Below are 16,581 nucleotides of genomic sequence, written 5' to 3'. Positions count from 1 at the left end.
TTTGCATGAATAAAGAGAGAATGACGCAGGTTACATCAAGAAATCTTTAGTCCATGCAAGTAAGAAAGACCGATACAGAATGCAGTTTTTAATCAAAAATAGAGGCTTTGCAACAGCAGTGCACTAAAAACATCCACATGACTCATTTAATTAGAAACAACATTCTGGATGGATGTAGTCATCTGTTTTCCTTAAAGTCTTGTCTGGACCTGGCTTTGCAGAACCTCCCGTTTGTTCTGCTCTTGCCAAGAAAAGACAAGTAAAAAAAGAAGTGAGAATAATTTGGTTCTTATCCAGACAGTGCATGCAAAAAATGTGGAAAAACTAATTGAAAAAATTAATTGTAAATATATCGCAATTAGTAATTTAGATGCGCGCATGCCTCTCCAATTCTGAATTTTGTTTACTACATGTTTTACAAATAGCTAGGTTCTCTGTCATATTTTGAACGCAATCTCCTGAGCAAAATGAACCAATTCCACTCAATAATGTGTTCATACTACTTGTTAAAAAGGTTGTTGTGCTTTGATTTTGCACTTGGTGAATTTCTCTCTTGCTAAACATTTTTTTCTGAGTCTTTTCTGTTGACTGTCTTATTTTTTTTTTAAGGTTGAGGATCATGACACGCCACCAGAAGAGCTGCACTACCTTGTGATCAGTAAGCCCAACAATGGCTACCTGACTTTGGGAGAAAGACCTGAGATAGTGACCTCTTTCACCCAGTATGACGTCAACCACGGTCGACTACATTTTACACAGCAGGTGAAACGGACTAATCTCAATTCTTATTAAAACTGTGGAACAGTTTTAATTTCAATTTGGGTTTTCATTTACTATATTGCTGTGATTTTTTTTCCACAGGGTGAGGTTTCAACTGGAGTTTTCTACTTCAATGTCACCGACGGCCACCACCGTCCGCTCTACAAGCTGTTTAGCATGGAGGTGGTTAAACCGTCGGTATCCCTGGTCAACAACACCGGCCTGTCACTGGTTCAAGGTCGCACGGCGGTGGTGCTCACAACCAACCAGCTGGCGGCTCAAACCAATGGTCAGCGACAGGCCAATATCTCCTACACAGTCACCAAGCACCCACGCCATGGACGCATCGCCATCAACGACCAGGAGGTCACCACCTTCCGGCATGAGGACCTCCAGCTTGGGCGGGTGGTCTATCACATGACTGACCTCAGCGAATCAGAAGACAGCTTCCAGGTGTCAGTGTCAGCCTGGTCTGCTGGTGTTGACTATGGGAGAGTGACAGGTCAGACGGTGAACGTTACGGTGCGTCCTCTGATCTACCTCAGAGAGCCAGTCAGAGTACCGAGTGGCATCGCAGTGAAACTGGGTAAAGCCATGATTGATGCCTCCGAACTGGCCAGAATCAGCAGAGTCGATCCGGTCTTTGAGGTTCTTTCTCCACCGAAACATGGAAAATTGGTCAAGGTAAATCCATTTGATATGATCTTGTGGACTATCAGTTTGTAATTAAGCTGCTAAGAGCACTTTTTATTTAATGAATATTCATTCAGGTCTAAAGCTTTTCTGAAAGATGTTATCCATCCATTAATGCAAAATCTTCCATATCCTCTGCAATGATTGACATCCTAATAAAATAACATAAATTGATAAATCCTGGAACACAGGACTTTAACAAGAGTATATTTTTTCCAAGTTGTAAATTGTTGTAAAATCATTATAAAGTGCTTTTACAGCATTGTAAAAGTTTTGATTGGGAATACATGACATTCTGTTTCTATGACACATATGATGTGACACAGAGGACAGCTTCTCCGAGCTTCTCTTCAAAATGGGAAATATAAGAAATTCAAGTAAAGCAGATGTATGTTAAGCTTTCATAAGTCTGTAAATTGCTGCCAGAAAATTGTTGCTCCTTAAGTTTGATCACATCTACAGTCTGAGCAACAATTAAAAGGCTTAAGCATCTAGAACTGAAACAAGGCTGGATAAAGACCCAAGATCTCTCTTTATATGCTGCACATTTTTGAAATGTAATAAAATATCAGTAAGCATAGTCAAGTTAAGTTTATTTGAATTGCACATTTCAGCAATAAAGCTGTTCAAAATGCTTTACACTATAAAAATATATTACAGTAACCATGAAACAATAAAAAGCATTACATTTGATCAAAAGGCATCATCAAAACCTTTCTCGAAGTTTGTTCTCACTAGCAAAGGGAAGGTGTAAAATATGTTTAAGTTGGTAACATTTTTATTTTAATAAATAAATCTGACATTGTACTACTCCCTACTGCCATAAAACATTAGTTTAGTTCAAGTTTTTAAAAATATGTCCAGAGGGATGCAAGTTAGTAATGGAAATTATTTCAAAATTGAAGCTCTTAACTTAATTGTTTTCTTCCCACATATGCAGATTACCTACGACCCAAACCACGCGTTAGAGGCACTGAAGTCATTTACATTCAGGGATGTCGTTCAGGGCCGAGTTGCCATAGAAGAGACTCTCAGTGACGCCGACAACCAGATTCACAATAACGAATCCTCGCTCACAAAAGCGCGAGGCCACACTCCAGCCACACCCCTCAACGATTCCTTCACCTTCCTGCTGAAAGCCGGGAACGTCCAGCCAGCAAAGGGCGAGCTTCACTTCACCATCTTCCCCCACCACCAGATGCGCCACGGCACAAGAGGTGTCCACAAAGCGCACGGTGCGAGCCACGAGCGCACGACCCCCCACTTGGGAGCTCACAACAGAACGACTCTGGGAGCCGGACACAGAGACTCTGTGGCACACAGTGCGACTGCCGAGAGCTCGCACCCTCACATTTTGTCAAACAAAAACCACAACAAGACTCAGCGGAAGGCGAAACCCCACAGCCGCTGGGGGAACCGAACGCGCAATCATGGAGGACGATCAGGGAGCATCCCAGAGGTAGCAGTGGAAGAAGGCCACACTCATGCCCCTCAACCCCACACTCCTCCGGTACCAGAAATGCCAGTTCCAATAAGCCCTCCGATCCCTGACCTGGTCCAAGTCGAGATCCTCCCCCGTCCCGCCTCTGATCCCCTCCTAATTATCCTTCCTCTGCTGGCCTGTTTGCTTCTCATCATTATCCTCGTGGTTCTGATTCTGGTTTTCCGGCATCGCAAAGAGAAACAAGCTCGGCAGAGACTGATGCATGAACTGGCTGCGGTGCAGCTGCCCACCGAGGACAGCCCATACCTGGGCCAGCCAGAGAGAAGCGTAGCCATGCCCAACGTGCTGGTCACCCAACTCGGATCCGCAAGCTGCCCCACCTCCCCCAGGGTCCCCATGAGCCCAAGGAGGAGTCTGGCTCCAGGAATGACCTTCTGGGGGCCGTTTGAATCCAACTTAGCAGGCAGGGATGGAAACATCAGAGGTCGTAACAACAGCGAAAGAGATTCTGGTGATATGCCCAAAGTTTCTCCTGCAGGATTTAAAACCTCGTGGAGATCCCAGTCCCCAACTCTTAAAAACAGCCAGTATTGGGTTTGAAGGCAAGTTCTTCATACATAAACTGTGCCTTATAAAGGTGTATTAGTAGGTATGTTTGCTTTCTATGCGTCATGTGTGGCATTTCAGGCTGATCTAACGTATATAGAATATACATCTTCCATCTAAGTGGTTTAGTTTCACATGAATTGTTTTGCTAAACTTTGCTCTGATGACGGAAAATGTCAATGTAAAGTGAGTTCTGTTGTCTTAAGGAGTTCCCTGGGTTACAGTTAAGCAAATATTTAATGAGGAAGGCTGCTAATATTTTTTTAATTTGTTCCCAGACAGCTAAGTTAAACATTATAAACAAACACATTACTGTAAATGGCTAACGTACGTCTCAGTGAGGTAGTAAGTTGTTAAAGAGCCTCTTTCCTTAAATTTGATGTTACTTCCTCTAACTTCCATATGTCAGCTGTTAGATTGTATTTTACTATGTGTGCCCCTTCAAGTACTGTGAGTTCTATGTATGCAACAAAGAAAGCATTGCAAAAGAATTCAGACCCCATGATTTTTTTTCTATACCTACAACTTTCAATGTGTTTTATTGGGATTTTATGTAATATACCAACACAAGGTTATTGTACATGTTTCATTGTGTGTTGTTTAATGTATTTTTAATCTTGCTGTCCTTTTGGAATACAGACCTCCACACATCATGCTCCACAAGCTGTTCAACTTGATAAAATTATCAATACCGTTGGCATATATTACATTAAGCACAAATATAAAGATTGAAAAGTCAATAGTTTTTAATGTTTTGTCCTGGTTTGCTTTGAAATTCTTGAAAAAAAGATAAAGTGCATACAAAAATAAATACGAGTATGTAGGAGCATAAATGCTTGTGCAAGGCAATACCTGCATAAACATTGTTTTGCTTTTTGAACTCTCATGTTTCATTGGTCAAGGTTTGTAACCGTTTAAGGCAATGAACCGATGCAGCAGCTATTGTTTTATGAACAATCACCTGTGAAATGTACGTGAATGATGTAGACTGTTTCTTCTTAATATGCTACATTTTTTGTCATTTTGAACCTCTCCATTGTGTGCTTTATTAACCTGTGTTGTTTACTGTTCAAATGTAAAATAGTTTTTAATAAAATATGTTTCTTAAAAATTACCGTTGGTGTAAGATAATAAACTTGAAATAAAAAAATAAATAAATTTAAAAAAAACTAATTTTTTTATTGAGGTAAACCATCTACCTGTCTTTTGACGGCAAAGTTGCAGATTTTAAATATATAAACTCTCTTAGTTTCCCTTTAAGATACATAGCTTGTAGATTTAATGCATTTTGATTTCTAAAAGTGAATAAATATTCTACTTTTAAAACTTAAAGTTTAAAATAAGTATTAAGTGATAAAAGGTGTAAAATGGAGAGTGAGTAAAGAAGGAAAGGTGGCAGTTCTAAATAATAAAGGGCCTGCGGCTAAGGTAAACTGATCTTAACTTTGTGATTGTGGTGTCGGGTATCAGGGATGTTACCGCCTGCACTGGAAAAACTTGTTTTAAAACTCCCTTCCAAGGCATGCATTTTATCTGAGGACTTCCAATATATGCAATTCATTATTTACTCAATATCTAGATGGATGAAGTGGCCTCTGACATCTTTAAAGTGAACTGAATGCATATTATCGTGCATTTAGAGTTGTGTTATTTTTTTAAAGGATTTCTAAAAAAAAAAAAAAAAGGTGGACTAAATATAACTCGCAATGCTGAGGAAAAAGAGCAGAGTGCTTTAAGGCATAGATGTAAATCACCTGCTAAAATGTGACATTGACGACAGGACGCAGGTCCAGAGTTATGCTCTGAAAAACATAAAAAATCTGAACACTGAAATCTTGTCAAAGTCAAGTTTCAGTTTTATTCAAATATTTGAAGGACACGGTTAAATAGAAGAGTGAGGATTGTGAAGTCCCAGGAAAACTAATGTGAAGTCTGACCTGCAAGAACCATGTTTAGCAAAACTGCAGTGTTTTTAATTGTAAAACTGACGACAGTAGCTGTCAAAAACCGTAGCAGTGATAGGAAACTCGTCTGATCATGACGTCAAACTAAGTCTGGACCCGTATGAGATTCTAGTACAACCTTCAGCAGAATTACCACAATTTTATGTTGTTATGATATATAAAAAAAAGATTTAAGACAAATATAAAAAAAAACTATACAATCATATGCATGTTGTTTTTTATTCTGCAGATACAATATCAGATAAAAGTTATTTTTAAATCTATATTAATATTTGTGTGTTTTTCTGAGAAAACTGGAAGTAGGCGTCAGCTAAAACACCCAAGAAGCAGCCGTTTGATTTTTTTTAATTAACAGATGTGAAAAGCGGTAAAAGAAAACCTAAAAAAAATACAAAGTAAAAGTTAGAGATATAGTTCTGAGGTATCCGTGCCTATTGAACAGACTCATTATTTCTGCAATTTATAAGGAAAATAGTGGCTTGTTAGTTCAGTCAAAGGTTGTATATTACTGATTACTTACTTCTAATGTTTATTGAAGAAAAAAATCTACTTAAAAATCTCAGATTGTGTCCCTCCTCTGGTAGCTAACATTTTTGCAACAGGAAAAAAATCCACACAATTTATGTATTTTCAGATCAGGCCTTTTGACATCCTCAATGAAGTAACCTGTGGTGCCTCAAGGCTCCTTTCTTGGACCTCTCCTGTTTTCTTTGTAAATGTTACTCCTTTTACAAGCCAACTGTATATTTCCTTTAACCCAAATGGAATATTTTAAACTGAACACACATCATTACCGCATCCCAGATATCAAATGCAAATGGATAGTACGTAACTCCCTGCAGCTAAACATGTACAAAACTTGGGTCATCTTTTTTGACTCAGATGTATCTGACTCACTAGTACACGCCTGAACTCCACGCCTGTAAAAACCTTGTATTTTTTGCTGTTACTTCACCTTCAAGGCACATCAGTTATGCTGCTCAAACATTTTTCATGTAGCTTCAGAGACTCAGCAAGGTCACTTTGAAAGAGTTTCAGATATAATCATTCATGCTGCGTCTGTAGTACATTTCGATTTTGCAATACAAACTTGTCTGATCCTGCAAAAGTTGCGTAAATTACACATCACACAAAGTGCAGCAGCCAGATTAATTATTTAAGGCAAAAATGGAGAATATATCACTTCACAGTGTGTCTTTCTGATCTGCCAATAAGCAAAGTTCTGTTGGTCGTACCAGAACCTGGACTTAAAACTAAGGGTGAAGGAGCTTTTTGGGTTTATTCTGTGAAACACTCAGCCTATCTGGATCAGACTAGCATTCTCATCCTTTACATTGCTTTATGCAAATATATATAGGCTGGTTGTTTCTTGAGTTACTAATTTCAGTTTTATTTGTGTTTAATTGTCAGATATGCATTTTTTATTACAGTTTAAATGTGTTGTGTTATCTTGTATTAAATTGCTTACTTTATTCTCTGGTATTTATTTTTTAATGGCAATATTTTTGCCTTTTTCTTAAATGTGTTCTTTCATCTCATGTGCAGTCCTACTTGTGTTTTATTCATCAAATGTACTGCGTTTAAGATCATCATTATTATTATATCTTACTCTACATCATCTGGAATCACAATAAGATCAGACCTGGTTCCTGCTGCTGTGAAATTAATTTATATTAGACTGTTGGTTCCGCAAAATTAAACTGACCCATATCCAGTCCTGTGAAAGAGCATTTGCCCATTAACAGATTTCTTCTGTTTTTGGGGGTTTTGTTACATTTAACTGTCTCAGTTTGTAACTAATGTCAATATATGTAAAAGACAACCACAATAAGTACAAAATACAATAATGCAAACATTTTTTTTAAATGATTTACTTTATTAGAGTAAAAAAAAACAAACCAACCAACCTGGTCTTAGGTCTATTGCAGCCTGGTGAAGAAAGACATTTAGCCTTTAATTAAGTTCAATATTTTTTAGCTACAGGGAGGTGAACATTTGTGCCTCAGTTTATCATCTGACCCAAGTGAACTTAATCTTTAGGTCACAAACTGAACATTCTTCTTTCTGCCAGAAAGCAGAATTTAAGGATGCATGAATTACAGCAAGTAGTCAAGATCCAGAAGAGGTAAAACAGCCCCAGATCCTCATGCTGCCACCATGTTCCAAGGTTAGTGTGATTTTCTCTTTTTGAAATGCTGTTAGTTTTATGTTAACTGCAAAAAGACACACAACTTCCAAAATGTACCATTTTTACACAGGCTGTCCACAGAACACTTTCCAAAAGGTCTGGAGGATTACAATTAGCTTTTTTTTTTTTGCAAATGTGTTATGAGCTTTTGTGTTCTTATTGGCCAACAACGGTTTTTACTTTTGGGACTCTGACGCCATTTTGCAAACTCTTTTTGTAATTGTCAAATCCTTAAGCATGTTGGGCCTGCAGAGTTTTAGATGTTGTTCTTGGTTTTTTGCGACTTCCTGAATGAGTTGCACAAAACACTCCAGCTAAAGGCTAGCCTATCCAAAGCTAACAGCAGCCTATCCATGCTAATAGACAGCAAAACAGCAAAAGGAAATCGGCGATTCAGCGGGTGACCAGCCTCAGCATGCTAATCACTAGCGCAAGGGACTAGTCACTATCTCAGTTACCAGTACTGGCTCATTATTAATCAGATCAGAACCTGGCTTCGGGTTAGATAACCTCCTGCGGCATGGAAGTAAGAACCACAGGCTGCACAATAATCTTAATTTTGACTCTAGTACACCAAAGGTATTATCTAAACCTGTTTTTGGGTGAGGAGTGTGAAAGGGGATAACCTTAAACTCCAGGCAGAAACTGGAATTTTCTTCTTGCTGCAAGGCAACAATGCTATCAACTACACCAGCCTTTAGTCTGATTTCAGAGTTAGTTCAACGATTTGACACTTTTAAATGCAACAAAGGCAGAAAAAAAAAGAGCAGAACTCTGCAAGGGGGCAAATACTTTTTCACAGCACAGTAAATAAGAAGGGAATGCAGAATAGATTGTAAAACTTTGAAACTGTTGCAATATCTGAATTGTCCAAGAGATAATATTTTTTTATTTTTTTTATTTTTACAAAATGGTTTGAATTTCTCCAAACTGCACAGTCCAACAATACTGAGCGGGTTATTCAAGTAAAACCTACACATGGGATAATGATTACAAACGTTAACTTAGATTTCCACATAGGCTGTTTGGGAAGTCTTTTGTCCGTGTTTTATGTTGATTTAGACCCACATCCCTTCAGGAAGAAACAGGAGACAGTGAGATGACCCAGAAAGCATGATTCAAACAGCAGGCTCCGGCACACCGAGAGCCGCTTTAAATGTTGCATGGAGTGTTCACAAAATCCCTGGAACTGGTACACTCATCAGAGCTCTCCAGATTATCCCACAAGTTGTCCTGTGGCTATTTTTGCAGATGCACACCTTCCAGAATGCCAGATGGAAAATCCATCACATCTTCAAGGTTTTTTTTTTTTTGTTTCCTTTTTCTTTTAAATGCTAAGATGTTGATCATCAATCCTTTGATTTTGTGCTGAAGTTTCATTCGATCTCCATCAGGCTAGCGCTCTCAGCCTCTTTCCTTGCTCTCAACCTCTGTCCTATTGGTCGTTGTCGTATTTGTGCAAGGCATCCTCTAGCTTGGCGGTGATCTTCTGGAAGAAGCTGATCTGCTGGCGCAGGTGATGCTGCATCTGCATCCGGAAGTCCCGCACACGCGTGCGGTGGAAGTGCTGGATTTCTGCTAGTGTGGCACAGGAAATGATGTTGCAGCGATCGTGGAGCTCGCCCTCCTTCTTTGGACAATCTTTCACCTTGGTCAGTGCACCTGGTAAACAGCAGAAAGATTCAATGAAAGTTGTTTCCTCCTTGATATATAAACTTGGCAACGTACCAGGAGATTGACGAGATTGAAGTTGTGTCATTTTTGTTTTGATTGGTTCTAATTGGTGATCAAACGTAGAAAACTGAAATGTATTTTTCCTATTTATTAAGTGCAAAACAGAGTTTTATTAATTTACTCAGTAAAGCAAACGAGAGAGAGTTATGGAGTTGACATTTCAAACCAGCTCAGCACCTTATATTAGCAATTAGCACAATTAGATTTGTTAATCTCTTAGATGTACAAATAGATGCCAACATTTCCGAACCTAACTGGGACAATGACATGAACCAGGACTTAACCCCCTGGTTCCTGGGATTAAGTCCTGGGGAGCTTAACCCCAGGAAGTAGGGTTAAGTTCCTGGTTCCAGAAACCAGGAACTTAACCCTTCCTGGTTTCTGATCAAGAACAATTTCCTATTAAATAGCTTCTTACTCCTTTGTGCTTTCTCTGACTTGATCTGACTTCACTGATCTAATTTTATTTATCCACCACTGGAGACAAATCTTACGCCTAAGAATGTCTTAGTTAATGATATGAATTTGTGCGTAGGTACCTTACAGTCAGAGTTTCCTCGGTCAGACGCAAACTTGGTTTGTTAAGTTCAAAGTCAGATGATTCTGGTCACCAGCTGATGTTACTAAATTTAGAAGATGATTTAGTCTCGTAGGCAGCACTCTACATTCTACCAGTTTCCAGCAGAGATCTTCTCATTGCCATCACAGCTGCTGGACCTGCAAACCCTTTCGGACGGGGCAAAAGGTCACATTCGGAAGAAGCTGACAAAGATCACAGTTTCCATGAAAAGCAGAAATGAGATTCTGAGTTTCCCAAACCAGCCAACCTCTTGATCTCAAGCTAAGCATTAAAATTCTCAGAAACAACTTTTTTTTGTGCATGCTGCTTCTGCAGTCAGTCTTTTAAAAAGCTTTTTAGTTTTGTAGATAAAGTTCCTATTTGCAGCCATGTTTCATCACAATCCCAAATTTTAGACCTCAGAGACTTGAAACTTTAACAGAGATGAAGATCATTTTGAGTGTCAATTTCAGTTGACACTGTAGGATTTTTGTTTATATTTATTTTGCACAGATTTGTGAGCTGGTTTTGTCCATCGTTGTGTTTTATTGTTGCTGTATGTACAGAACCTTTGGAAGAGGAGGCAAGTTTGTAAATGTTCTCCATAAATACATTTGGCATTACTGCTTGAAAAAGGTGCTAACCTCATGTCTGTTAGACACATTTCCTGCTCTATATTTATACCGTCTCCACTGAAATAGCTTTTCATGATTCACCCAAGCTCGCTTTTGGCACAAAATCTGAACTCTAGTAGTCTTTTTAGTCAGAGCATCAACCCGCATTCACAGTGACAACATCAGTTTGACTTTTTGGGTTTGAGTTTTCCTTATTTCTTTTAAAACGCACTAAAAATGATCCGGCTGTTTTTTTCCGTGCTTCTTTGGCATTACCCAACTCCCGAGACACGTCTCAGTGTTTAATATGACTCAACTTTTAGTGCGGAAGCGGTCTCAGCAGACCTGACTAATAAAAACAGGGATGGAGAGGAACTAGGAGTGAAGCCCTGACATGGCAGCAGGAAAAGAATTTCTTTCCTTTTGTTTCTCAGAAACAAACAAACAAACAAACAAAAAAAAACAATCTGCCCTCGCACAATCATAAAAGCGAGAAGGACTTTGCTCTCCCCCACAGCCGAGGCAATTACCGCGCTGTAATTTGAACTTGTGTACCGCGGGCCTGGTGGGAAACATCTACCAGAAAGAAGAAAGGGGGGGGGGAAAAAGTGGGGACAGAAAAAGAGGAGGAGGGGAAGCTAATCTAATCCCAAAGCTGCTCTGTTGCTGCATTCCTGCAGTTCAGGGGCAACATGGAACAAGAAGCCATGGAATCTCCTCCGTTCATTTGAATCAGATGTAAACCTTTTGCTCTTTCCTCGCAGAGCTATGACTGACAAAACTGGAAAGAAGAAAACTTGCCATTCAGTTGGATTGTTTTGTTGCACCTCAGTGCCACAAGTTTCAAAGCACAGCTGCAGGACAAATAAATGGTTTGACCAACTATAATGCCGTCAGATTAAACTTGTATATAAAACTGTACAATAATAATTCTCTTTCAGTCTATATGAATCTGTAGGTGAGTTTTGCCTGTACAAGGTATAGACGGAGGGACTAGGAATTAAATTTTTGGCTGAAAAGACTAATTCCACCATCCTGACAGCAGACTAAGCTATGCATTAGGGCAATGAGGTCACGGCAGTTCTTCTGCTGACACATGCAGAAAGCATGGCAGCAGCAGTCTGCACTAACTCAACACTCAATTGTTATCTTGGGGGAATTCCTGCTCTCCCCATTCATTAGGTGAATCAACGCTGTAAATTTTTTTGTGGCATGTAAACAAGCTAACGTGTAGATCATTCACCTCAAACAAGGAATCTGAAGCATTTTTTTTTATTCTTTTATGGACTTTTGCTTCATTCATTTGTTGAATTTAGTAAAGTTTGAATACATGAATGCATTTATAGAAAGACGATCAAAATGGGCAGGACAGACCTAAAAGAATATCAACCGGAAAAAGCCTGAATGGTAAATTTTTTCTTGCAACATCTTTTTTTTTCTGCTACTCAGTTTCTTTTCAGTGATGCTGAAACATCATTAAAAAGTCAGGACCAGGACATTTCCCCGTCAGGCAACCATAACAGCAATGTTGACCTTAACGTCTCATTACAACTTTAAATCTGCTTTAATCTTTCCGGTGAGTATAAAAAAAAAAATTTAAAAAAAAAGTGTTTTTCCAAGTCAAAAAAGTGATGTCATGTCAGTCACAGGGACATTTTCAATTGGGGCTGCTTCAATAGCTCAGGGCTGACATTGTATCAGGAGAACGGAGCTCAGTGGACTAAAAGAATCGGTGCCTCCAAGTTTGGCAAATGTCTGGCGTTTGCATGCCAGCAGCAACTCCCTCCTCCCAACCTGCAAGGAACTAACAAGCTAACTCCTCTGGAAATGCTTTGTGAAGGTCTATGTGTGTGCATGTGTGTGTGTGTGTGTGTGTTCTTACATTGAGGCTCTGTACTTGTGTTACAATGACCCACTGGTTTCAGTTTTCAACCCAGATTTACTCAGCAGTCGGGTAAATGAAAACAGATGTCCTCCTTGGTATGGAAACACTCTGAATCTCTGCATATTTTCTCCAGTCGTATTTGACGTTATTAATGGAGAAATTAAAGCCCGGATGAACTTTAAACACCGTTTTTGTTTTTGTTTTTTCCTTTAGACAGGAAAATACAGAGTCCTGTTTAAAACTGCAATTCTGTAGTGTGGAAAGGGCGAGCCAGTGGCCTCTGGTTGCTTAACACGGACACAACCGTGTCTTTTTCCCCCCCGTTCTCACATCTGCATGTAACTTCTGATGCATACTTCTGTCATTACTCACCACAATATTCTGAAAGCAGTGTGAAGTTACAATGTTAAAGACAATAAATTTGAAGAAACACAAAAAAGTTGCAGAAACAAATGAAAAGGTTTTTTTTTTTCACTCTTGCTGATGAAAATGATTTCACACACACAGAGTGCAAAGACGATTCCCCACCTTTCTGCACGTGGATGATGTCAGGGAAATTGGACAGATGTCCTCTGTAGAGGTCCAGCAGATCAGAAATGGGTTCCAGGTCCTGCCGCGGCTGCTCTGCAAAATACTCCCCTATGGCCTCGTAGGCCTCTCCGGTGTAGGAGATGGCTTTGTTCAGGCCTGCCGAGTAGACCTGCTGATCCAGCTCAAACGCCTGCGCCAGGTGCTTGAAGGACTGCCCGACCTTCTGGTACTCCTTTTTGAAGCCCGTTATCTGCTTGCGGGCAAACTCGTTGATGGACGTGTTCACCACAACAATGTTCTCGTCCATCTTCTTGGTGAAGCTCTTAAAGCCCTCGATCTTGCTCTCGACTTCCTGGAGGTCCAGGGGGACGACTGGCGTGCTGAGACCAAAAAACAAGCAGGGCGGACAGCGGCGTTAGCCTGTGCGAGTTGGTTTTGAATCCCCGTCCATTAAAATCCGATCAGTCTCGTTGTTTACTTACTGAGTTAGCAAAACACTCTGGTGGTGTTGGTCATTGGCATATGGTTCTTGTTAGCGAGATATTTTTTAAAAACTAAGCTAGGGTGTGACAGTTTGATGGATTATGGAGAAGAAAACTGTGTGTACCAGAGAGGAGTTTAGAAATGATTGTTGTTGTTTTTTTTAAAACATAAATTTTTTTTTTATGTGTTGTTAGGCTTGGAAAGAGAGACTACTCAGTGCACTCTGTGTACTCTCTGTTTTTCTTGTCCTATTCATGGTATGAAGGGTTTAATTGTGTCTCTTTCCTGGATGAAGCCCTTGTCAGAATTATTTCTATCAATGACTCTGTTCCCCCTCTTTGCTTTTCTTTTCTAAGTAAGTACTCCTGGCTCAGGGATTGTTTGCTTAGCTATGCTTCTATGTTGTTTGAGTTACTGTAGGAGCTATTGCTATGTTTTCTTTCCCATGGAAAGTATTCCTGTTCTGATGCTTTCATATTTAATTGTTTTTTTTTCTTCCTGAACACTGTCAAACTCTCTTTGATTTTCTTATCAATAGAAAGTCTTCAGCGCTTCCTGTCCTCTCAACCCCCAGTCGATCACGCCGGTCTGCAACAAACCCTTCGTCCATTAACAGGGTTTCGACTGCAATGCATCTAACAATAGCAAATGTTACCAACTTAGAACATCTGGCTGCAGACTCACAGTGTCCTATTTCCCTTTCTGAAATCTATCAGACGACCCTGCACATTAAAAATTAAACCATAGCCACTCGAGATGTGCATTGCTTTCCAAGGATCAGAGGGCATTTAAACATGTAAATTACTCCCACGGTGCTTCTGTGACGCATTTTTATGGGACCCAGACTGGGTCAGAGCCAGCAACAAAATAAACAAATAACTGTGTGTACTACAGCAGTGGTATCATTAAATATCTGACCAATTGTTTTTATGAACTGAGTTTTTTTTTTTTTAAGAAACAACACAGCCAACTTTAGATTGACTGACTCATTGAGTAATTTAGTGCTGTACTTCAGTTTATAGTCCAAACATTAACTGGAGTTTTAAAGGAAAGGAAAACTGACAACTCTTGAAAGGCAAGTATCCACGCAAAGTCCAATAAAACAATATAAAAGATCAAAAGGGCATTCACTACTTTCATAAAAACTGACTTCCTTTAAGTTGTTCTGGATTGTCATGAAATCCTTATTAGGGTGTAACCGGTTCTCCTCTTTGTACCATAACTGTGTATGTGCGATGACAATGATCAGGATTAGAAACCATCTTCAGAGAATAACCTAGAATTCCAGACAGTGTGAGCTACAAGGACAAGTGTAATATTTTTTTAATAACAAAGCAATGTAAATATGCTAAGAATCTGACATGTTTGATCGTTGCAGTCCTACTATAATTGTATATCCCTTAAAATTAACAAGGAATGACATTTAGAATCAATACATTTACAAACCTCAGTAATCTCAGACTCCAGCTCCCATCTTCTGTAGGGATGAACTTCTTACCTGATCGTAAGGAAGAAGTTTGCGCCGACCAAGTCGTCCCTCTCTGCCTTTCTCTTGCCCATTTTCCAGGCCTTCTCGTCGGCCCCGCAGGTCAGGAAGTGCTGGAAGACGTCACAGTGGGCCAGGACGGGGTGACTTGTCATGTGGTTCATCCACCAGATGAGACCCTTCCTCCTCTTAGAGATAAAGTCCTCCTCAAAGCGGCCCGTGGCCTGCTTCTCTGGCAGGTGGGGTACCGAGATCACAGGGAAGCGCTCGACGAGCCGAGCGTAGAGCCAGTCGAAATGTTTATACCTGCAGTGAGATAAGTTTGAGAATCAAATGGGAAAGCTTGGATGGATGGAAAAGGAGACTGCACAAACTGAATACCTGCGGTTAACTTGTACATTAGTGTGCGTTGGGGTGAGGCCATAAGACATGTAGCTCTTCATGCCTTTGAACTTGGTCTGCTTCGTGGGGTCGTCAATGGTGCATGTGAATGGGTAAGGGTCCTCCTGCCACTCTGGTCCATACTTCCCCATCACCACACAGATCCTGTCCCCGTCTTTGACAAAAGCAGACGCCTCCCCGAGTAAGAAGGCCTCTCCGCCAGACTTGACGAAGGTGGAGAACCTGTTGAGGTTCCTCCCAACTGTAGCAGAGCTCTTGGCCTGCTGTTGCTGCTGCTGCTGGCCGGCCCCCCGACCCGGCAGCGAGGTGGTGACCGGGTACAAGGGAGGGGTGGTGCCTAAACCCTGAGGCTCATACTGAGCAGGAGAGCCGTCATCCCAGTCGTCGTCCCAGTCATCGTCGCTGCCCTGGCTGGTGTTGAAGCTGCTCCCTCCACCGCTGCCGACCTTAAACCTCCTCTGGGAGCTGTGGCTGGGGGACGGGGTTATGGTTTTGGGCGAGGAATAGCCGTTGTTGCTTGCACTGGAGGTGATTTGGTCCCTGATGATGTCAACATAAGAGGCAGGAAAGAGGCCAACCTCCCCTTTGCTGTTCTCCCCCTCCAGCCAGCCCTCCAACTCCTCCTCACTGAACAGAGTCACCAACTCTTTCTCTGCTATGGAAATCTCTCCTGGGTTTTCAGCGTGAAAATCATACAATACTTTGGCTTTCAATGCCATTGTTTCACATTGACTAATGCTATCTTCAGATCTAAGCTTGTGTAAAGTTTCCTTAAGTACTCTCTGGTCAAAGTTAAAAGATCGTCCTTAAAATGTTCATGAGATTTTAAAAATCTTTATTAACGGCTTTATTAACTATAATCCAAACAAAACAACGCTGCATAAAACAAGAAGAACGGAAGACAAACAGCCTTGTATCCAACACCCACCTCCTCTCTCTCCGCTGCTTTTGGTGGGTTCAAATATCATCCGTTTCCACGCAGATATCAAACCTCATTAAAGATAAAACGTGTATCTTCTGCCAGCAGAAAACAATCGTTTGAGGTCGAAAGTTGACAAACCTGCGTCGGCTGAGAAAGCGGCTTGTTTCCTTCACATAAAAAGCCAGGACAAAGTTCCTCTGGGATGCTGGCTGGTTAAAGGCTCCAAGCTCAACACGTAGTTGACTGAGTAACGGAGGGTGGAGCCAGCTGCAAATTCAGTCAAGCCGCCTTCAGTTCGGTCATGGAAAAAA

At 40.5% G+C, this 16,581-nt stretch overlaps 2 protein-coding genes across 3 annotated transcripts in view; one reads left to right on the top strand and one right to left on the bottom strand.

The window, feature by feature from the left end:
* Positions 1-8,181, top strand: part of LOC103145728 (chondroitin sulfate proteoglycan 4-like) — a 22,333-nt gene extending 14,152 nt beyond the window's left edge. For both annotated transcript variants that reach the window (XM_016677038.1, XM_007563292.2), the window contains exons 20-22: positions 610-762; positions 862-1,443; positions 2,393-8,181. In XM_016677038.1, coding sequence (XP_016532524.1) covers positions 610-762; positions 862-1,443; positions 2,393-3,496 — 1,839 coding nt within the window. In that variant the 3' untranslated portion in view covers positions 3,497-8,181. The remainder of the gene's footprint in view (positions 1-609; positions 763-861; positions 1,444-2,392) is intronic.
* Positions 4,016-16,581, bottom strand: LOC103145727 (sorting nexin-18-like). The gene is made up of 4 exons (XM_007563291.2): positions 15,328-16,581; positions 14,959-15,252; positions 12,975-13,357; positions 4,016-9,316 (listed from the first exon to the last, which is right to left on the bottom strand). The coding sequence occupies exons 1-4, from the start codon at positions 16,065-16,067 to the stop codon at positions 9,090-9,092; spliced, it is 1,644 nt and encodes a 547-aa protein (XP_007563353.1). The 5' UTR covers positions 16,068-16,581; the 3' UTR covers positions 4,016-9,089.

The sequence above is a fragment of the Poecilia formosa genome, unplaced genomic scaffold (genome assembly GCF_000485575.1).
Source record: "Poecilia formosa unplaced genomic scaffold, Poecilia_formosa-5.1.2 Scaffold146, whole genome shotgun sequence".
Taxonomy (NCBI): domain Eukaryota; kingdom Metazoa; phylum Chordata; class Actinopteri; order Cyprinodontiformes; family Poeciliidae; genus Poecilia; species Poecilia formosa.
This window is presented reverse-complemented; position numbering and strand designations above follow the sequence as displayed.